At 36.9% G+C, this 23492-nt stretch overlaps 1 protein-coding gene across 3 annotated transcripts in view; it reads right to left on the minus strand.

The window, feature by feature from the left end:
• ADAM9 (ADAM metallopeptidase domain 9) overlaps positions 1-23492 on the minus strand; it is a 142681-nt gene that overhangs the window by 74406 nt on the left and 44783 nt on the right. For all 3 annotated transcript variants that reach the window (XM_002925248.4, XM_019805972.2, XM_034647445.1), the window contains exon 12: positions 1485-1656. In XM_002925248.4, the coding sequence (XP_002925294.1) occupies positions 1485-1656 (172 nt within the window). The remainder of the gene's footprint in view (positions 1-1484; positions 1657-23492) is intronic.

Genomic DNA, 23492 nt, shown 5'->3' on the forward strand with positions numbered 1-23492 from the left:
ACACCCTTATATGGAATACGAATCAGCAGATTAAAAGATTATGTCTACATAAGGTAATGACATGGAAAAATCTCCAAGATGTATTAATAGAAAAGAAAGCAAACAAAAACAAAGAAAACCTCTGCATGCAACATATTATGTCTGATATGCAAAAGAAAAAAAAAATCCTAAAACAAACCCAACTATTTACAAAGGTGCATTTTATGTATGTGTGTATAAAGGTACAAAGTCTAAAAAGAAACACACTAAATTTATAAGAATGATTACCAATGCAGAAGGGAGTTTTTAAATTTATGGAGGAAATAATAGTATGAAAGGGGAACTTTGCTTGTACTTACTATTTGAAACTTTTTTACAAAAAAAAATCTGTGGTATTTGAGAGGGAAGTGGTATTCTTTTTTAAGGAATAATTCTGTAGTGTGAAAGTTCAAAATGCAAATACAGAACATTTCAGTAAGTTCAGTAGTGAAGTGAAGAGTTAGGAGAAAGCAAAAGATATATAATATTTAAAGAAGAAAGATCTGAGAATGCCTAGAAAGGAGAAGAGCCTGGTCACCTGAACAGTATTAACATTAATTTAGAAATTAAACATAACCTTGTTGGGGCCTTACTTTCCTCATTTGAAATGAGAATATGAAAAATATCAATCTCTAAACATTTAGCAGAAGTCACTGACAGTCACCAACAGTGCAATCAAGGCCCGTCACAAGTTCATCATAAAACACCTGCTGTCTTTCTAGAGCATGCAGTCATCTGGCAAAAGCCAGATATGATCAGACACGGAAAAAGAAGTACTTGTGCAAAACATTAAGAATATGGTCAAGCTTAAACACAATTAAACAAATTTCTTCAAAATTTAATGCAAGGCCGAGAAGGAAAGGACTTTTACACAGGCCATTTTGAGAAGAGCATGGGTAAAATACAGAATAACAGTAATAAAGATGGGAATGGGCTTATGGCGCTAAATGTGCGTAACAGGTCTGACAGAGCCAGAGATCGGTAGGCACAACACTGAAGGTGCATAAAGGGAGAATGCTAATCTAAGTAGCAAGAATTTTGCTCCTAAAGGACTCTGGAAAATGGATCAGCTTCAATTTATTAAAATGAGTCCAACTGAATAAATATTTCTGCAGTGGTAGTGCCAGAATAGTGAAAGCTTACAAAAAAAGAGCCAACTGAAAAACTGATTAGTTCTTTAAAGTAAATAAATGACCTCATAACCATAACAGAAATGGCAGAAGGTAGCAAAAAATAGAAGAATAAACATGGTGCTTTCCTTGACGTCAAAACCGATGACACCATTAGTTATGTTCTGGGAAGGAAGACATGACCAATCCCAGGAATATATCCCCACAAGCAAAATACCAATTCTCATTGGTCACTAAATTTCACTAATGCCTATGCCAGTTGCCCAAAGCAAGCTATTCCATTTTTTCCAAATCCTGAGGTAATTTCCCAAAGCAAAAATCAAAAATTAAACTGACCTTTGGAGTACCACAGTCACACTCTTCCCCAGGATCCACCAATTTATTACCACAGAAAGGAGCACTATATGCTTCATCAGGTTTTGGAATATTAAGAAGGCAGTTTCCTCCTTTATTTAAAGTTAACTTCTCAAAGTCCTCTGCACTGCAACTGCTAAAGTTTCTGGAACCTCTATAATAAACATTAAGAAAAAGAACTTATGTCATAGCGGTTACTCATTTTGAAAGTTTAAATCATGTCCTCAACCAACAAGAAGTGAATATTTAAAATGGCAGAAAATAAACTACCAAAAAGTAGAGAGGAAAAAAAATAGAAATGAGAATAAATAACAGTACATTATTTCAGTTACTACATAATAATTCACTATTTTGGTTATAATATATTATACCTCCATGAAAATATCTTCCAAACATATCAATTACATTAATATATAAAATAAGAAGACGTCCTTAGAAATTATCTAGTCCTATCCAAAATTCAGTTTTCTTTACCTTCTATAATAAAAGTTCCTCAAATATTTGAAACTATATGTTTCCCCAATATTTTTTCACTCTACAGGATAACATTCTTATGTTCCCCTCACTATCACATACAGGGAGCCATGTGAAAATAACGTGAATGGGCATTCCCATGAGGATGCACGATAGCCACCAAGAAGCAAAATGCACAGTGCAGAACTTCAGCTACAGTTTGAGGTTTAAGCCTTATGATAACTCCTGAGAACCATGCTTAATACTCTGAAGGCTAGATGGGCTTCTAGAAATTGTCCACCTCAAGCTATCCATGTGAGATCTATACAAATGCAATTCTGATTTGTTCTACATGTTGCTGGGGGTTTTTTTAGTTACGGGTTTACTCAATAACTAAAATACATTCAGATAGTCCCACTGCTTATTTTCACTTTTGAGGATTATAGCGAAACACACCCACATATACACCAAGGATCTTTGAGAAATCCAAGTCCCGTTAAAATTTTATCAGGGGAATTTGGTGCCCTGAAAGATCTTTCATCAGTTTGAGCAGTGGTGCCAAGAGTAGCAGTGGAAATGAAAACTGTGTTGCACTATAGTTACTGAGGAGGCATCCCTGTCTATGCTGGCTCTTTTGTACATCCAAGGAATCTAAGAAACAGATCCTTTCTGTGAGACTTTGTGTTCTGGATATACATATCACACTCTTCTTTGCTAACTGGCCCAAAGTCTCCAGACAAGTAAATCGTCCGGACTCTTGGCTCTTGGAAATGGAAAGCAGTCTGCCTAGACATTTTGGTATTGTTAACTACAATTTAACAAAAAAAGTCTCTCAATGTGGGGTTTTGAAGGATTTTAACATAACTGACCAGCAGACAAAGAAAGGTCAATTGTCTGTAACCAAAAAAAAAAAAAAAAGGCAAAAGCAATATTTTGACTCACACAGAAAGAAAATATCTACCACAAGTCTACTGACAACAACAAAAAGGCTTGTTTTCAGTATTTTTTTTCTCACTAATCTCTATTAATGATATTGTGAGGAAAAGTCCTCTCTACAATACCATTCATTCAGCATTTGTTGAACATTATTGTGCACAAGGCACTCTTCTGTGCAAGGGATAAAATAGTGAACAAAAGCAGACAAAAATCCTCACCCCTATAAATACGGCATTCTAGTGAGTGAGAAAAAATATATACATAGTAAGTGAACTGGAGGGTATACAAAGGTGATAAGTGCCATGGGGGAAAAAAGTGAGAAGGTGAACCAGGTGACCCAGGCAGAGGGAGGAAGCAATAGCAATCAGCACAGGTACTTTAAACACTGTGACAACCGAATTAGAACTGGATATCTGGGGAAAGAACATCACTCCAGGAAGGCATAGCAAGTGCAAAAGCCCTAAGGTAAAAGTCTGCCTGGTGTGCGCAGGGAACAATAAGGAAGCCAGTGGGGTTGGACTGCAGTGAGTCAGGAAAGGAATGAGTAATGAGAGATGCAGTTGGCAAAGGTGAGAAAAGGCCATTGTAAGACTCTGACTTTTTTACTGTGCGGGAAATGAGGAATTTGGGGGGATGATACAATGGAAAGTGGTGAGCAGGAGTAACATGATTTGACTTGCGCTTTAATAGGAACGCCATGGTTACTATTTTAAGCAGGAAGAACATACAAGGGGTTCTTGCAGAAATCCACTCAAATGATGATGATGGACCAGCATGACAGCAGTGGAAACAGTAAGGAGTGTTTGGATTATTTATATGTTTTAAAGGACTAGCCCTTAAGATGAAGAATGTGAATAAAAAGAGAGATGTCAAGGATGACTCCAACATTTTTTGTGCCAAACTACGAGAAGGAAGGAGTTACCATTAACTGACACGGAGGAGACTATGGGTAGAACATGTTTTAGGTGAGATAATACAGGTTTGAGTCTCATAGACATCAGGTGAAAATGTCAGAGTACTAGTACATAGTAATTATCTAATAAACAAAGGAGACTTCGATTTATTATTTTTTTTGGTAGGAGACTTCAATTTAAACAGAAGTTTGTGAATGCATTTTATTTGCTATTGTTGATCTATATATGGTAAGTATCTTGCCTGCCATGTAGTACATATACAACAATACTTTCTGTAAGAATACATTAATCAGCCAATAGCCACAGAGATTGTGCAGACATATGTTAATTTCTACATTTGAGTCACTAATTCTAATCTACATAAAGTCTACCACTTCTATCGGGAAGCCTGGGTGGCTCAATCAGTTAAGCGTCTGCATTCAGCTCAGGTCATGATCCCAGGGTCCTCGGATCAAGCCCGTATAAGACTCTCTGCTCAGCAGGGAGCCTGCTTCTCCTTCTCCCTCTGCCTGCTTGTGTGCTTGTGTTCTCTTTCTCTCTGTCAAATAAATAAAGTCTTTAAAAAAAAAAATCTACATAAAGTCTACCACTTCTAAATAGGCTATTTTTTTAAAAAAGTTTCCTAATTAGTAGTTGGGACACATTTTCTCATAGATACAATGCCTAAAATGTTTGATCCTAAAGCAACTGATTTAAAAAAAAAAAAAATCTGTTTTACCACAATGGAGTTGACTATAGTACTGAAGAGGATTAACAAAATCAGAAGCATTTCTGGTGCTTTTTACCTGATGGAGATAATAACAAACATCCCCACAATGCTCTTCAGTAAGCCTCTAGGGGCCACAATGAAGATAGTTTTCCCCTAGTCATCCCTGGAAGGCACATACCCTGGTGCTTTTTACCTGATGAAGATAATAACAAACATCCCCACAATGCTCCTCAGTAAGCCTCTAGGGGCCACAATGAAGATAGTTTTCCCCTAGTCATCCCTGGAAGGCACCTAGTAAGGATGATCTTTCTCCTAATACTTGGCTTGAATAGCAACTAAAGTATTCTTATTCTCTACATACAACCTTTGGGTGCTAGGATATTAATTTAAAGCATCTCCTCAGCTTTTTTCTCACACCTAGGTAAGTCTCCCAAAACTGCATCAAAAGCAGATAGATGTGACCAACAGTGATGGAAACAATCTACCAGAATATGACTCCCACCCCAAAAAAAGGCAACTATCATCTAGAACATTCTTTCTATGAGTAACCTAGAAATAATCAGAACACAGTTCCACCATTACCATCCTAATTCCCACAGCCAAGGAGTAGGAAATCCTAACAGAGGACTCTATATGATGGCAACATTAATTAGATTTTTTTTTAGAGTGCCCTGTGGTGCCTGGTTGGCTTATTGGTTGAGCGTTTGACTCTTGGTTTCAGGTCAGGTCATCATCTCAGCGTCGTCAGATTGAGCCCCGCAGTGGGCTCCTCACTCAACGCTGAGTCTGCCTAAGAGTCTCTCTCCCTATCCCTCTGCCCCTCCCCCTGCTCACTTGCTCCCTTGCCTGCTCTAAATTAATTAATTAATTTAAAAAAATAAATAGTGTGTCCTGATTATGGAGGTTTTCTGAACTAGCTGGCATTGAGGGGCATGGTTACGAAAGCCATTTCTCCATAAAGGTACCTCCCAGGAGCAGCACCTCACACTTCCAGGAATCTAAGAGCAGTATGTGAGAAAAATACTACCAGCCCCTAACAAATACCTTAGCAACAACAAAAATCATATTACAAAGTTAGATTATCCACTTTCTAAATAGAACTGGCTCCAAATGACTGAGTTATCTCGGGGGGGGGTGGAATCAAATGTCTATATATCACCTGCATCTACAAAAAGGCCTGACTTATAATGAACATTCAATTAGTATTTACTACACAGCATATGAAATAGAAGGTGGGAAATCTATCCTTGAAAAAAGATTTAATACCACCAGAGATAACATAATCCTTCTTTTCAAGTTAGTCTTAACAAAAATTGTTCAGGGGCACCAAGGTGGCTTGGTGGGTTAAGCGGCTGCCTTTCGCTCAGGTCATGATCCCAGGGTCCTGGGATCGAGCCCCAAGTCAGGCTCCCTGCTCAGCGGAGAGCTTTCTTCTCCCTCTCCCTCTGCCTGCCACTCTGCCTACCTGTGCTATCTTTCTGCCAAACAAATAAATAAAATCTTTAAAAAAAAAATTGTTCAAATACATTGACCCACACATTACCAAAATACAACATGAAAACACAAAATACCAAAATTCACTCCAAAAAAAAAAAAAAAGAAAAGAAAAATTAAAAGAAACTACGAGAGGAGAAAAAAACAAAAACAGGTACAATCCAATAAAGCCTCCAGACACTAGAATTATCAAACAATAACCGAAAAAATCTTGCTTATTATGGTCAGGGAGAAAAACAACAAGCTCAAAAACTTTAACAGGGAAATAAAATCCACAATAGTAATATAGCATGTATGAAAAAAAAAAACTAGATAGAAATTTGACAAATGAAATATAATGAGCAAAATTAAGGATCCAGTGGATAAGTTTAACAACAGACTAAATACACATAAGGATAGGCTCGGTGAATTGGAAGGTATAAGAAGAAATTAACCAGAAAGAAACACAAAATGATAGAAAATATATCAAAAAAGGTCGGAGATCAGATGTTGTGAGGTCTTACACACAGTTACCTAGAATCTTAGAAGAGGATAGCAAATATGCAGAAATACTATGCACAGACACAGTATGTAAAGAAGCTGTATGTGAAAACATAATGGCTGAGTATTTATCACAATACATGAAAAATATCAAACCTCAAACTTTAAAACTCAAAAAAACAAAAATCCTAAGCAGGTATATCAGTGTGTGTGCATGCTATTTTTTAACTTTCCACAACTTCAATAAACTTAAAAAAAAACAAAACCTTAAAACTTAAAAAAAAATTAAAACTATGAAAATAGCCGAAATCCACTTCAACAGAATAACATTTTAGTGATAGCTGACATCAACAGCAACATGGAACCCAAAAGAAAATGGAATAATACAAATATGCTGAGAGAAAATAACTGATAATCCAGAATTCTATATTCAACAAAAATGTCCTCAAGAATTAAAGAGGGAGGAGTTAAGATGGTGGAGTAGTAGGGGGACCCTGAGCTTGCCTCCTCCCTCAAACACAGCTAGATCAACGTCTTAACTATTCTGATCAACTAGGAATACCATCTGAGCCTTAAGGAAACAATCTGCACAGTTGGAGGGAATGTGGTAGAGGCGAGGTTCGGAGCCGTGAAGCAGGGAAGAGGAAAGCCGCAGGGCTGCGAAGGAGAGGGAACCCTTTTCACAGAGCAAAGTCAGGGAGAGGGAGAGCGGCAGAGAATGCAGCAGATAGGGATCACACAGTAAGTGGGGAGATCCCCTGGGTCACACTGGGAGAGACTGTGGTCTTCGCCGGAGTACGTAGTATGTATGAAGAGCAAATTTTGCCTCTTCAAGAACAAAAGGCCAGCTGGGAGGGACTCAGTAGCTGTGTGAGCAGAGGGCAGATAACCTTATAGCAGCTTTTCGCTGTCTGCCACAATCGATTCAAGCCTCTGTGTAACTGCTTTTCTCAGACAGAATGGAGTAGGGGACTGACTCTCCCACAAATGACAAATGACAGATGACCTGGTCGTAGCTTTTCACTGTGCGTCACAGTAAGCTCTACCCTCCATGCGCGCACTGTGCGACTGCTTTTCTGGAACAGGACGGAGCACCGTAAGGTTCTCCTGGCAGGGAGGGGGTTGTGGAATGGGTCCCCACCTTGCCAGGCCCTTTAAAACGTGGAGTTTTGAGTCCCAGCCACGGGCCAGAGATAAAATACAAGAGATCTGTGACATGAGGCATGCTGACAGTCCAGGAACAGCCAGGTTAAGGACAGCGAACTGAAGAAAACCCAGGACACAGGAAACTGCTTGCTTTCTGTGAAAGCCTCCTGAAGAGCTGTGGCCTGAAGTTCCCCTCCCTGAGAACCAGAGGGCGAGGTGACGCCATATTCTTCCCCCTACACCACTCCTCCCTCCTCCAAAATGGAGGTTGGAGTCCCCTACACTAAACCCCGCCCCCCTGTGCTTGGCAGAGCATCGTTCCAAGGGCACCTCAGCTTGTGAAACAGCCCAGCAGGCCTCTCGATCAGAACACCAACCCAGACACCCCACATGTACCAAGTATACTGATTAAAGAGTGCTCCAAAACATCAGCTTCTGGTGGAAATAGGAACAGGCTTGTTTCTTTTTTTTTTTTCCCCTCAGTTTTTAAATTTTTAATTTTTTTATTTTTCTATTTATTTTTTTATCTTTTCTTATATATTTTCTCTTCTTTTTTTTTCTTTTTTTTTGGGGTATCAGGCTTATTATTCTTTATTCATTTGTTGGTTTGTGTGTTTCCTTCTCTTATTTTTCGGATCAGGCTTTTTTTCCCCCCCTATTCTTTTCTTCTTTCCTTACTCTTTTAACTTCCTTCTTTCTTATTCTTTGCAATCAGGCTTATAGTTTTTTATTTGTCTCTTTGCATTTTTGTTCCTTTTCTCTCCTCTTGGGTCAGGCTTTTTTTTTTCTTCTTCCTTTCTTTTCTTTTCTAGGTTTATCTTAACAAACAAATCGATGCACACCTAGTTAAAGGTCCAAACACTCCCCACTACAAGCAAGCAGGAACTCTGTAGACGACAGACCAGTGGGGAAGAACAGCCAAAACGTAATAGCACAGTACACAGCATACACCAGAAACCTTACTGAAGACTTTTGTTGTTACTGTTGTTGTTATTGCACTTTTCGTGGGTTTTTTTTTTCTTTTTCTTTCTTTTCTTTTATGGACAAAATTATGAGACACAGAAAGTTACCCCAAAAGAAAGAATGGGAGGTAGGATTCACAGCCAGGGATTTAATCATTACAGATATAAGTAAGATGTCTGGACTAGAATTTAAAACAAAGTTTATAAAGATACTACCTGGGCTTGAAAAAACCATAGAAGACACTAGAGAATCCCTTACTATAGAGATAAAAGAGCTAAAATCTAGTCAAAATTAATAATGCTATAACTGAGATGCAGTCCCAAGTGGAGGCCATAAAAATGAGAATGAATGAAACAGAAGAGCAAATCAATGATACAGAAGTTAAAATTGTGGATAATAATGAAGCTAAAAATAAGAGAGAAAGAAAACTATTAGATCACAAAGGAAGACTTAGGGAACTCAGCAATTCCATAAAATGAAATAATATCCATACTATAGGAGTCCCAGAACGCAGAAAAAGGGGCAGAAGGCTTATTTGAACAAATGATAGCTGAGAACTTCCCTAATCTAGGGAAAGAAACCAGGCATTCAAGTCCAAGAGGCACAGAGAACCCCCCGCAAAATCAATAAAAATAGGTCAACACCTCAACATATTATACTGAAACTTGCAAACTGCAAAAAAAAAGAGAAAATCTTGAAAGCAGCTCGGGAGAAGAAGTCCTTAACCTACAAGAGTAGACACATAAGGCTCACAGCAAACCCATCCACAGAGACCTGGCAGGCCAGAAAGGACTGGAATGATATATTCAATGTACTAAATGGGAAAAACAGGCAGCCAAGAATACTTTATCCAGCAAGGTTGTCATTCAGAATAGAAGTAGAGATAAAGAGTTTCCAAGATAAACAAAAACTAAAGGAATTCATAAACACTAACCAGCCCTGCAAGAAATATTAAAGGGGACCCTTTGAGTGGAGAGAGAGATCAAAAGCAACAAAGACTGGAAGGAACAGAGACAGTCTACAGAACAGTGACTTTATAGGTAATACAATGACACTAAATTCATATCTTTCAATAATTAGTCTGAATATAAATGAACTAAATGCTCCAATGCAAAGACACAGGGTATCAGAATAGATTAAAAAAAAAAAACAAACAAGACCCATCAATAAGCTGCTTACAAGAGACTCACTTTAGATCCAAAGATTGGAAGTGAGGGGGTAGGGAACTATTTATCATTCTAAAGGACAACAAAATAAACCTGGAATAGCCATATTTATAATTAGACAAACTAGATGTTTACACCAAAGGCCGTAATAAGAGATGAAGAAGGACACTATATCATAATCAAGGGGTCCATCCAACAAGAAAATCTAACAACTATAAATATTTATGCACCTAACTTGGGAGCAGCCAACTATATAAATCAATAACAAACTTAAAGAAACTCATGGATAATAATACAATATGAGTGGGGGGCTTTAATATGCCACTCACAGCAACGGACAGATCATCTAACCAGAAGATCAACAATCGGAAACAAGTGCTTCAAATGACTCACTGAACCAGATGGACTTAACAGATATATTCAGAGCATTTCATCTTAAAGCAGCAGAATACACATTCTTTTTGCGTGCACATGGAACATTCTCCAGAACAGATCGCATACTGGGTCACGAAACAGGCCGCACAGGTACAAAAGGATTGAGATCATACCATGCATATTTTCAGACCACAAAGCTATGAAAGTTGAAGTCAACCATGAGAAAAAATTTGGAAGGACCACAAATACACAGAAGTTAAAAAATATCCTACTAAAAAATGAACGGTCAACCAAGAAATTAAAGAAGAAATTTAAAAATGCATGGAAGCAAATGAAAACAAGAACACAACAGTTCAAAACCTTTGAAATGCAACAAAGGCAGTTCTCTGAGGGAAGTATATAGCAATACAGGGCTTCCTCAAGAAGCAAGAAAAGTCTCAAATACAAAAACTAACCTCACACCTAAAGGAGCTGGAAAAAACCATCAAATAAAGCCTAAATCCAGCAGGAGAAGGCAAATAATAAAGATTAGAACAGAATCAATGATACAGAAATAAAAAAAAAAACCCGCAGAACAGATCAAGGAAACTAGGAGCTGGTTCTTTGAAAGAATTAACACGGATAAACCCCTACCCAGACTTATCAAAAAGAAAAGAGAAAGGACCCAAATAAATAAAATCATGAATGAAAGAGGAGAGATCACAACCAACACCACAGAAATAAAAATAATTATAAGAGAACATTATGAGCAATTATATGTCAACAAATTAAGCAATCTGGAAAATGGGTGCATTCCTAGAAACACAGAAACCATCAAAACTAAAACAGGAAACAATAGAATATCTGATCAGACCCATAACCAGCAAAGAAACTGAATCAGTAATCAAAAATCTCCCAACAAACAAAGAGTCCAGGGCCAGATGGCTTCCCAGCAGAATTCTATCAAACATTTAAGGAAGAATTAAGACCTAGTCTTCTGAAACTGTTCCAAAAAATAGAAGTGGAAGGAAAACTTTCAAACTCATCCTATGAGGCCAGCATTACCTTGATCTCAAAACCAGACAAAAGCCACACTAAAAAGGAGAATTAAAAACCAAAATCTCTGATGAACAGGGATGTAAAAATTCTCACCAAGATACTAGCTAACAACTGTATATCAAAAGGATTATTCACCACAACCAAATAGGATTTATTCCTGGGCTGCAAGGGTGGTTCAACATCCACAAATCAATCAATGTGATACACCACATTAATAAAAGAAAGGACAAGGACCATATGATCCTTCTATAGATGCAGAAAAAGCATTTCATAAAATACAGCATCCTTTCTTGATAAAAACCCTCAACAAAGTAGGGATAGAAGGAACATACCTCAAAATCATGGAGGTCATATATGAAAGACACAGCTAATATCATCCTCAGTGGGGAAAAACACAGCATTTCCCCTGAAGTGAGGAACACAACAGGGACGTCCACTCTCACCACTGTTGTTCAACATAGTACTAGAAGTCCTAGCCTCAGCTATCAGACAACAAAAAGAAATAAAGGCAACCAAATTAGCAAAGAAGAAGTCCAACTTTCACTCTTAGCAACGACCTGACACTCTATGTAGAAACCCAAGACTCCACCAAAAAATTGCTGATACAGGAATTTAGCAAAGTCACAGGATATAAAATCATTGCACAGAAGTCTCTTGCATTTCTATACACCAATAATGAAGGAGCAGAAAGAGAAATCAAGGAATCGATCCCATTTACAATTGCACCAGAAGCCATAAGAGACCTAGGAATAAACCTAACCAAAGAGGTAAAAGATCTGTTCTCTGAAAATTATAGAACACTTATGAAAGAAATTGAGGAAGACACAAAGAAATGGAAAAACATTCTATGCTCATGGATTGGAAGAACAAATATTGTTAAAATGTCTACACCACCCAAAGCAATCTACACATTCAATGCAATCACTATCAAAATACCATCAGCATTTTTCACAGAGCTGGAACAAACAATTCTAAAATTTGTATGGAAAAAGACCCTGAATAGCTGAAGTAATGTTGAAAAAGAAAACCAAAACTAGAGGCATCAAAATTCTGAACATCAAGCAGTATTACAAAGATGTAGTCATCAAGACAGTATGGTAGTGGCACAAAAACAGACACACAGATCAATGGAACAGAACACAGAACCAAGAAATGGACCCAAAACTATAAGGTCAACTAATCTTCAACAAAGCAGGAAAGAACACCCAATGGAAAAAGACAGTCTCTTCAACAAATGGTGTTGGGAAAACTGGACAGCAACATGCAGAAGAATGAAACTAGACCACTTTCTTATACTATACACAAAAATAAATTCAAAATGGAATACAGACCTTAATGTGAGTCAGGAAACCATCAAAATCCTAGGGAAGAATACAGGCAGAGACCTCTATGATCTCAGTCACAGCAACTTCTTACTAGATATATCACCACAGGCAAGGGAAACAAAAGCAAAGATGAACTATTGGGACTTCATCAAGATAAAAAGCTTCTGCACAGCAAAGGAAATCAGTCAATAAAGCTAAAAGGCAAACTACAGAATGGAAGAGGATATTTGCACATGTCTTATCAGATAAAGGGCTAGTATCCAAAATCTATGAAGAACTTATCAAAATCAACACCCAAAAATAAATAATCCAGTCAAGAAACGGGCAGAAGACATGAGCAGACATTTCTGCAAAGAAGACATACAGGTGACTAACAGACACATGAAAAAATGCTCAGGATCACTCGGCATCAGGGAAATACAAATCAAAACCACAATGAGATACCACCTCACACTGGTCAGAATGGATAAAATTAACAACTCAGGAAACAACAGATGTTGGCAAGGATGCGGAAAATGAGGAACCCTCCTACACTGTTGGTGGTAATGCAAACTGGTGCAGCCACTCTTAAAAACAGTATAAAGGTTTCTCAAAAAAAACAAAAATAGAACTACCAGCAACTGCACTATCATTCAAAGGATACAAAAATAGTGATTCAAAGGGGCACATGCACCCCAATGTTTATAACAGCAATGTCCACAGTAGCCAAAATATAGAAAGAGCCCAGATGTCCATCAAATGATGAATGGATAAAGATGTGGTGTATAAATACACACACACACACACGCACACACACAACGGAATATTATTCAGCCATCAAAAAGAATGAAATATTGCCATTTGTAACTGGGACTAGAGGATATCATGTTAAGCGAAATAAGTCAATCAGAGAAAGACAATTATCATATAATCTCACTGATATGTGGAAATTAAGAAACAAAACAGTAGATGTTAGGGGAAGGGAGGGAAAATAAATAAGATGAAATTAGAGAGGGAGACAAACCGTAAGAGACTCTTAAGTACAGGAAACAAACTGAGGCTTGCTGGAGGGGAGGTAGGTGGGGGGATGGGGTTATTGAGTGATGGGTATTAAGGATGGCACTTAATGTAATGAGCACTGGGTGTTATATGCAACTGATGAGCCACTAAATTCTACACGTGAAACTAATAATATACTACATGTTAACTAAATTGAATTTAAATATTTTTTTAAAATGCAGAATGAAAGAGAAATAAAGATGCCCTTGTTGTGTGTGGGGGGGGTGCTGACTAAGAGATAAACTACTATCAGACACACACTAAAAGAAATTCAAAAAAGGGTTTTTCAAGATAACTAAAAAATGATACCAAATAGAAGGTCAGAGATGCAAGAAACCAACGAGTAATGAAACTGAAAACTATGTAGGTAAATGTAAACAAACAAGAATGAACAATGTTCATTAAACAGTAATAATACATTCCTGACACATAGTTATATAAGTCAGGAAATGGATAAAGTTAAACTGCTCTAAAGTCCTTGAATTGTGTAAGGAAGGATATGATTTAATATTAAACATGGTAAATCAAGGACCACGTTGTAATTTTTAGAGTAACTCCCCCCAAAAAATCAAAGATTCCATAACTTCCACTCTAATAGAGGCAAAATAATGAATATTGAAAACACACTAGTAATCCAAAATAAACAAAATAGAAGATTTTTTAAAAGAATATAAAAGAAGTGAGACAAATAAAAAACACATAAGGTGGTAGATTTAAACCCAAATACTGCATCTCATTAATTCTAAAACATACTTCCACACATTTAAAATACTCTGGGGGTGCCTGGGTGGCTCAGTGGTTAGGCATCTGCCTTCGGCTCAGGGCGTGATCCCGGGGTTGTGGGATCGAGCCCCACATCAGGCTCCTCTGCTATGAGCCTGCTTCTTCCTCTCCCACTCCCCCTGCTTGTGTTCCCTCTCTCGCTGGCTGTCTCTATCTCTGTCAAATAAATAAATTAAATCTTTTTAAAAAACCCAAAAACGTAAGTATATTAAATGATACAATTAGAGACAAATATTGTCAAGGTGGATTAAAAAATAAAACCTAAACATGCTGTTTCGAAGCATATATCTACATACAGAAAAGTTCAAAGCAAAAGGATAGAAAAAAATAAACTTCCTACATGAAAAAAAATCTGGGGAAGCGAAATTAATATCAGATAAAATTGACAGTCTAATCAAAAAAAAAAGGAAATGAAGACACACAGATTGAGAAGAAATAAAACTGTTCACAAATGACACAGTCATCTATGTAGAAAATCCAAAAGAATCAACAAAAAAATTTCTGAAACTAGTAAGTGATTAAAGTAAACTAATTAAAGCAATGAAAGGTTGTAGAACAGAAGATTAATATACAAGTCAGTTGCTTTCCTATATACCAGCAACAAACAATTAGAATTTGAAATTAAAAATGCAGTACCATTTACATTAGCAAAACCAAAAACAAAACAAAAAAAAAAATACTTAGGTATAAATCTAACAAAATATGTACAAGATCTATAGAGGATAACTACAAAACTCTGATGAAAAAAAAATCAAAAACAACCTAAATAAATGAAAAGATAATCCATGTTCAAGGATAGGAAAACTCAATACCAAAAGGTGCCCCTTCTTCCCAACTTGATCTATAGATTCAATGGAATCCCAACTAAAATCCCAGCCAGTTATTTTTTGGATATCAACAAAGCGATCTGAAATTTATATGGAAAGAAAAAGGACTTATAATAACCAACACAATATTGAAAGAGAACAAAATTTAAAAAGTGACAGTTATCTCAGGTGCCGGGGTGGCTCGGTTGCTTAAGGGACGGCTTTCAGCTCAGGTCACAATCCTGGGGAACTGGGATAGAGTCCCACATCAGGCTCCCTCTGCTCTGCAGGGAGCCTGCTTCTCCCTCTCCCTCTGCCTGCCACTTCCCCTGCTTCTGCACTCGCTCTTTGTCAAATAAATAAACAAAATCTTTTAAATAAATAAACAAGTAAAATAAAAAGTGACAGTATCTGACTTTAAGATTTACCATAAAGCTACAGTAAATGAAGACAGCATGGTACTGGAAAAAAAATAGACAAATGGATCAATGGAAGAGAATCAAGTCCAGACATAAACCCACACAAATACAGTCAACATATCTTTGACAAAGAAACAAAGACAATTTGATGGAGAAAGGATAGTCCTTAACCCAACAAAGAGTATTTGCTGCAAAGTAAAGGGAACCCTCTTACACTCTTGGTAGGAATGCAAACCGGTACAGTCACTCTGGAAAACAGTATGGAGGTTCCTCAAAAAGTTAAAAATAGAACTATCCTAAGATCCAGCAATTGCACTACTGAGGTATCTACCCAAAGGATATAAAAATACTGATTCAAAGGGATACATGCAACCCAGTGTTTATAGCAGCATACAACAATAACTAAATTATGGAAAGATCTCAAATGCCCATCAACTGATGAATGGATAAAGAAGATGTGGCATATATACAATGGAATATTACTCGGCCATAAAAAAGAATGAAATCTTGCCATCTGCAACAACATGGATGGAACTAGAAGGTATTATGCTAAGCAAAATACGTCAGTCAGGGAAAGACAAATACTGTATGATTTCATTCATATGTGGAATTTAAGAAACAAAAGAGATGAACAGGGTAGGGGGAGAAAGGGGCAAAACAGACTCTCAACTATAGAGAACAAACCGAGGGTTACTGGAGGGGAGGTAGGCAGGGGATGGGTTAAAGGGGTGATGAGTATTAAGGAGGGCACTTGTGATGATGAATCACTAAATTCTACACTTGAAACTAATTATTACTTAGTATGTTAACTAACTGGAATTTAAATAAAAACTTGAAAAGAGGAAGAAAAGTATCTGCAAAATCTTTGGCAAACATTATGTTTAATGTTAAAATGTTGAAAGCTTTCCTTTTGATATCACTGTATGGCAACAGACGGTAACTATACTTGTGGTGAGCATAGAATAATGTACAGAATTGTTAAATCACTATGTTGTACACCTGAAATTAATATAACATTGCATGTTAACTATTCTTTGTTAAAAAAAAAAAAAGACAACAAATATGCACATTACAACAACTTCTACTTGAATACTGGACAGGAGGTCCTAGCCAGTACAGTCAGGTAATAAAAATAAATAAATAAAAGCTATAAGGATTGATGAGGTAGAAACAAAACTATCATTACTGCCAGATGATATGATTATATAAGTAAAAATCCAAAAGAATTTACAGGTGTGTAGCACTAATATAAAAATGTAATAGGCTGCTAGATATACAACAAATATAAGAAGTCAATTTTATTTTTATACAAAAAATTAGAAAATTAATTTTTAAAAGAGAAATCATTTACAATAGCAATCAAAAATATAAAGCATAGGAATAATACTAACAAACGAAGTTTAAATCTCTATAGAGAAATATAAGAGGAATTAAAGATCATGGACTTGAAGATTCCTTATTGAAAACATGTTAATTCTTCATCAAACTAATCTAGAGATTTAATACAAGATCACTCAAACCCCTAATAAGACTTTTTTATGGAACTGGACAATTCTCAAATTCACATGAGAAAGCCACAAATAGCCAAGACACTCTTAAACAAGTAGGTCAAAGTAGGACAACTTAGTTTGTTTGTTTTTTAAAGATTTTATTTATTTACTTGACAGAGAGACAGCCAGCGAGAGAGGGAACACAGGCAGGGGGAGTGGGAGAGGAAGAAGCAGGCTCATAGCAGAGGAGCCTGATGTGGGGCTCGATCCCAGAACGCCGGGATCACACCCTGAGCCGAAGGCAGACGCTTAACGACTGCGCTACCCAGGCGCCCCTAGGACAATTTGTTTTATACAAGAAATTAAAAAGCTGTGAAAATTAGGAAACTACAGTAGTGATGCAAATAAACAATGATATACAAATGAAATAGAAGAGCCCAGAAACAGACACATATATTTGCGGATACTTGATTTATGACAAAGGCTGACACTGCAAATAGCACCGAAAGGGATATCTTTTTAACACGTGGTGCCAATTCAACAAGTACTCATCTTGAGAAAAAAACCTGACCTCTACCTGACACAATGCACAAACAGTAATTCTAGGTGGATTATGGACCTAAATTTGAAGGTTAAAACAGATCAAGAATCTGGAAGACAATACAGAAGAGTATCTCTGTGACATCAAAGTTAGGGAACAATCTCCTAAATAAGAAACAAAAAGCAATAGTTGTAAAGGAATAGATTGATACACATGACTACATTAAAATTAAGATTTTTCACTAAAAGTCACCAAAAAATGTATAAAGGACTTCTATTAATAAAGATAGTCAACCCAATCACAAAACTGGGGAGAGTGGGATTGAACAGTATCTTCACAAAAAACAAAATCCAAATGGCCCATAAACATAAACAGGTGATCTAATCTTCTAAGTAATCAGGGAAATGCAAAGGAAAAGCACAATAATATACACTATATATCCAACTCATTACCTGAAGTTTAAAGTGGATAACCTCAACTGTTGGTGAGGGATGTACTTAGCAATTCACTGTATCCCACAACACATCTCCTCCAGCCCCCTTTGATTTCAGCAGTTATGGTGGACAACTTCCTACAACTCCTACCTCTAAGCTTTTTTTCTGTTGTAACTCAAAAGTAGAAGGGAATTAAAATCCCAGGGGGCAACCTTCAAACCAAAGGAAGATGGAAGCAATAATAATGAAAATGTAATGCAGCTACCTGTATCAGGATGGACAACCATCACAAACACAATATCAACTAAAAAAAAGCCACACCAATAGGAAACATACTTGTATAATTCTGTTTATTTACTCTATTTAGTCTATTCTATGAACAGAGTTCAAAACAGGCAAAAACTAAAGTGCTTAGGAATACGTATTTTCGTGCCAAACTGTCAAGAAAAGCAAGGGAATGATTACCATAAAAATCAGGATAAGGGTTAACTTTAGGGAAGAAGGTATGATGGAGAAAACTACAAAAGGGACTTCTGAGGATCCTGGTAGTGACCTGACATGGGTGGCTACACAAACGTTCACTTTATAAAAATGTGTTCATCTGGGGGCGCCTGGGTGGCACAGTCAGTTAAGCGGCCAACTTGATTTCAGCTCAGGTCATGATGTCAGGGTCCTCCTGATATGGAGCCCTCTGTCGGGCTCCATGCTCAGTGGGGCGTCTGCTTCAAATTCTCTCTCCCTTTCTCTCTGCCCCTTTTGCTCGTGCTCTCTCTCACTCTCAAAAATAAATAAATAAATAAATGTATTAATGTGTTCAACTATACATTTGTTCAGCTAGATTTTCTGTATGTGCCTTATTTTTCATAATAAAAGTGTTTAGGAAAAAAAATACATCACAAGTTCTATCAGAATAAGAAGGCCCTGCAAGAGTTATCTGTGGTGCTTCTCTTTCTGCAGTTGGGATCAGTAGAGTCTAGTAAACTAGAAGAGAACTCAATCAGGACTGAGAAATCTTTTAGGAAATAAAAGATGAATTTACTCAACCTGATGGGGGTTGTTAAAGATCAGAAAGCCGACATGGGGTTATGGCTTTTATAGGAAGCAATCATTAAAAAAAAAAAAAAAATCCAAGATAAAGACCAGAGTAAGAGGTAAATTTGGAACACAGGGCAAGCTTTCTCTGAAAAACAAAACAAAATAAAACAAAAATACACAAGAAGATGTAACAGAAAACACCACCATTATTAATGTTGGAGGAAGTAAGCCCATTTCAACTAGGAATAGGCTAAAGCCATCTAATGAGGTAATGCCCACCAGATCTTAAAGAGTTAATCCAAAATCCATCTCCATTATGTCCATTCTGTCCTCTGCCCAGAGTACTTCTCTGTTCAAAGTGGAAGTGAATGCAATGTTGTCTGGGATAGTTCACCTGTTCCTCAGAAGAAGCAGGTTGCCCTTCATTCAGTAGTGAAGTCTCACAATCTTTTGGGGTATAAGTCTTTTATTCTCTAAGATCTTGTATTCCTAAATCTAGAGAGCAATGTTCCTTCATTAGAAGTCCTTTGCCATTACAAGTGTCGCCTCAAGATGTCTCTGTTTGCTACAGACTCAATTTTATCCTAATATTAACCTTTTTTTTTTAGTAGGCTCCACGCTCAGTGTGGAACCCAATGCAGGGCTTGAACTCACGACCCTGAGATCAAGACCTGAGCTGAGATCAAGAGTCAGATGCTTAACCAGCTGAGCCACCCAGGTTCCCCTATTCTAATACTCCTAAAGTGCTTCTACACTAACCCCTGTAAGCAATGACGTCCAAAATTTCATTCCTTGCACCATTCACCCAGTCTCAATCTGTCTCTTTAACATTTTGTTTTGCTGTAAGACCATGCATAAGCCATGTCCCATTTCAACCCTGCAAGCATAATACATCTCTGCTTCATATACAAAAGGTCAATTGTGAAAACAGCTCAAGAAGTGAACATCTGTAAGCAGTGGAATATTTATATTTATCCAACACTTACTACCAGCTGTATCTCTGTCATAGAAGATAAGTAAAAACAAACAGGACTTTTTTTCTTTTTGCCTGGGTAATTTTAACTTACTACAGTAACAAAATTACTATTACAAGCTCAATAAAATGTGTACAAACTCACATAATGACTCACTACACAGTCACGCCACCTCCCTAAAAGGCAAGGGCAACAACTGGCAAATATTCTATATATCCTAAAGTCTCTAGTAGAGGGGCGCCTGGGTGGCTCAGTCAGCTAAGCGTCTGCCTTCGGCTCAGGTCCTGATCCCAGGGTGCTGGGATCAAGCCCCATGTCAGGCTCCCTGCTCAGCAGGGAGTCTCCTTCTCCCTCTCTCTTCTACTGCCCCTCCTCCAGTTCATGTTCTCTCTCACTCTCTCTCTCAAGTAAATCAAATCTTTTTTTAAAAAAAATTTCTATTAGAATACTAAACAAAAGTGTGAACTAATATGGCACCAGAAATAATGGGAAAATAAAGTCCATGCAATCCACTCAGATCTATTTGAAATATGATCATTCAGTGAAAACTTTTTAAAAATAAATAACTCCACAATAAAAACTAACAACATATAATATTTCGACCATATATTATCAGTTCTCAAGAGTAAACTCCAGGGGAACACTGATAAATAGCAACCTCCTAAATGTTCAATGCTATTAATATCTGTAATAGACTGGTACCTACAATTTTTCTAGACTACCCCTTTTAAATAATATTGCCTTATTTCCTAACTAAAAAGAAGTATCTGCTCAGAACAAGATGATTCAAAAGATAAAGAAAAGCCGAAGAAAAATACAAAAGTGACCTGAAAGACTACCACCAAAAATCAGAGCCAGCTAAACATTTTGGCATACTCCCTTTCAATCTTTCTTCACATGTTCATATTTTTAAAACAGGAGTAATCCATACCATGATATCTCACATATTCTTTTTTTCACTTGAATAAATATGTACTTTAACTAGCATATGATTAACCAGCGTGATTTATAAACCATCTTCTGTAAAACCCTAGAGTTTCTAAGGAGATGCTCACAGGGGCCAGGACCAACTAATACAGTAGATACAGTATGGCACAAAACCGAAGAGCCATGATAATTTCTATGGCCTGCAAATTTACTTTAAAATCAGAAGAAAAAAAGGGAAATCACAATAATGAATATTTAATAATGAATCCAGCCTGGGTTATATCTGTCTTTATACCAATACAATCATAAAATGTAATTTTTCATATTTTTAATGGAAGAAGGGGCTCACAAAAGCAAAAGAGCCTAAGGCCCTTGAAAATCATAATGCAGCCTAGGGGGAGAAAGGGCCATGGAGCAGTTAGAGAGGAGAGGGTGTTTCTCCTCCGCCCACTTCAACCAGAAAAACTCCCCTCATATATTTTATATACTGGGCATGTAGGTAAATACAGTAGGGGAAAAACAAAGGAGGCTTCCCCAGCTTAAAAAAAAAGTTTGAAATGCACTGTTTAAAAACATGACTTCTAGGAGCGCCTGGGTGGCTCAGTCATTAAGCATCTGCCTTCGGTTCAGGGCATGGGGATCGAGCCCCACGTAGGGCTCCCTGCTCTGCTGGGAGCCTGCTTCTTCCTCTCCCACTCCCCCTGCTTGTGTTCCCTCTCTCACTGGCTGTCTCTCTCTCTGTCAAATAAATAAATAAAATCTTTAAAAAAAAATGACTTCTAGTACTACACAGTTTACACTAAATAGGTATTTGGTGGTCAGTTTAAACAGTCTATTTTTTTGGACATGTGTAAACTGTGCCCGTTTTTATTGCTGAACAATGCATATACATATTGTTTGCTCACCCTCTGATTATTCCCCTAGAACAAATTTCCAAAAATAAAATTGCTGGCTTAAAAATGTATCTTGTAAGGTTTTGGACACAAATAACCAATCTGTTACACAGAAAACCTGCACCAATTCTCTTCATACCAGAAGTATATGAGAGTGGCCTGGTGACTTACATACCGTGGTTTCATAGGTTAAAAACATGCTATTTCATTGTTTTGATTTACATTTCTTTGTTCAGTAATGTGGAGAAAAGTTTCACAAATTTACTGATCTTTTGTATTTATTTCTTGTATTATGAGCTACCTGATCATATCCTTTGCTTATCTGTAAATTTCTGCTATTTTTATTAAAAAATAAAACAAAAAACCCTGTCTCAGATGTTTCAAACAGCATTCTTTGCTATTTGCCCTTTCACTGTTTGAATTGTCTTTTACAATACACAACTCTTCAAATCTATAGACTGTTTTGTCCTCTACAGTTTTGGGGTGAGGGAGGCAGTGGAAAGGTTTATGTTTAGAAAAACCTTTCTCTAGCCAAGATTATATCTATTAGTCATATTTTCTTCTATTTCATTATATATTTGGAATTTATTTTAATGTATGATGCATGGTAATTTTTTTCCAAATTCTTAACAAATTATCTCAGCCTCATTTACTGAATAACCCCATCTTTAAAAAAATGTCACTTTTACTATTTGAGGTTTCTACTATTAGATTGTTGATATGTTTATTATGCATTTAAGTTCATATTATACAATTCCCAAACATAATAGTTCATACCAAAGCCGCCTTTAAGGGTCTTCTTTTTCAATATTTTCTTCACTACTATTGTAAAGTTACCCTTCCAAATTGACTTTAAATTAATTTTTGTCAAGTTCTAGAAAGAAAGAAATATATACAGATCTGGAACTTGATTAGATTATATTAAATATATGAGGTGATTTGATAAAGACAGATACATTGCCAATGGTCTTCTCATAAAAGAACACTGCCTTTACTCAAATTACGTATTCCAACTTTCAGTAAACTTCTGTGTGTTCTTTAAACAAGTGCTGCATATTTCCTATTAAGTTGATCCCAAGGTATTCAGAATTTTTGGCAAATACAGTTTTTTCCTCACATTTTTTCAAAATAGTTATAAACGGTCTATTGGAAATCCACTTATGTTGTAACTGTATTTCTAATACTATTTAATTGATTCCCTTGCTTTTCAAAACTAGACAATCACATTAACATCATTCATTACCCCTTCTTTTCAAATGTTTATTCCTAAATCTTTTTCTTATTCCTTGCACTAGCTAGAAAATCCAAACCAAAATAAACTAATAGTACTGATAGCATCATGAATGCCCAATATTATATGGTTTCCCCTCCAATCTTACCCCATCCTTCTCCCCCCGTGTTCTCTGCATCGAAGGTTGACCTATATAGACTGCATCCAATGAAACACAGCCAATAGGAGGCACTGGCAGAGATAAGTTGGTAGGAGAATAAGACTGATTATTCCTCTGGGTCCCACTCTATCAGGTTACGCGATGTTGGCAGTTTCTCTCTACTTCAACTCCTAAGCGTTCAGTCTCTCCCACAGCCATAGTTATTTCTCTCCAAAACCCCGTAACAGTTCTCTCCCTTTACACCTTCTACATCCCTACCG

This window comes from Ailuropoda melanoleuca, chromosome 18, assembly GCF_002007445.2.
Source record: "Ailuropoda melanoleuca isolate Jingjing chromosome 18, ASM200744v2, whole genome shotgun sequence".
Classification (NCBI taxonomy): Eukaryota; Metazoa; Chordata; class Mammalia; order Carnivora; family Ursidae; genus Ailuropoda; species Ailuropoda melanoleuca.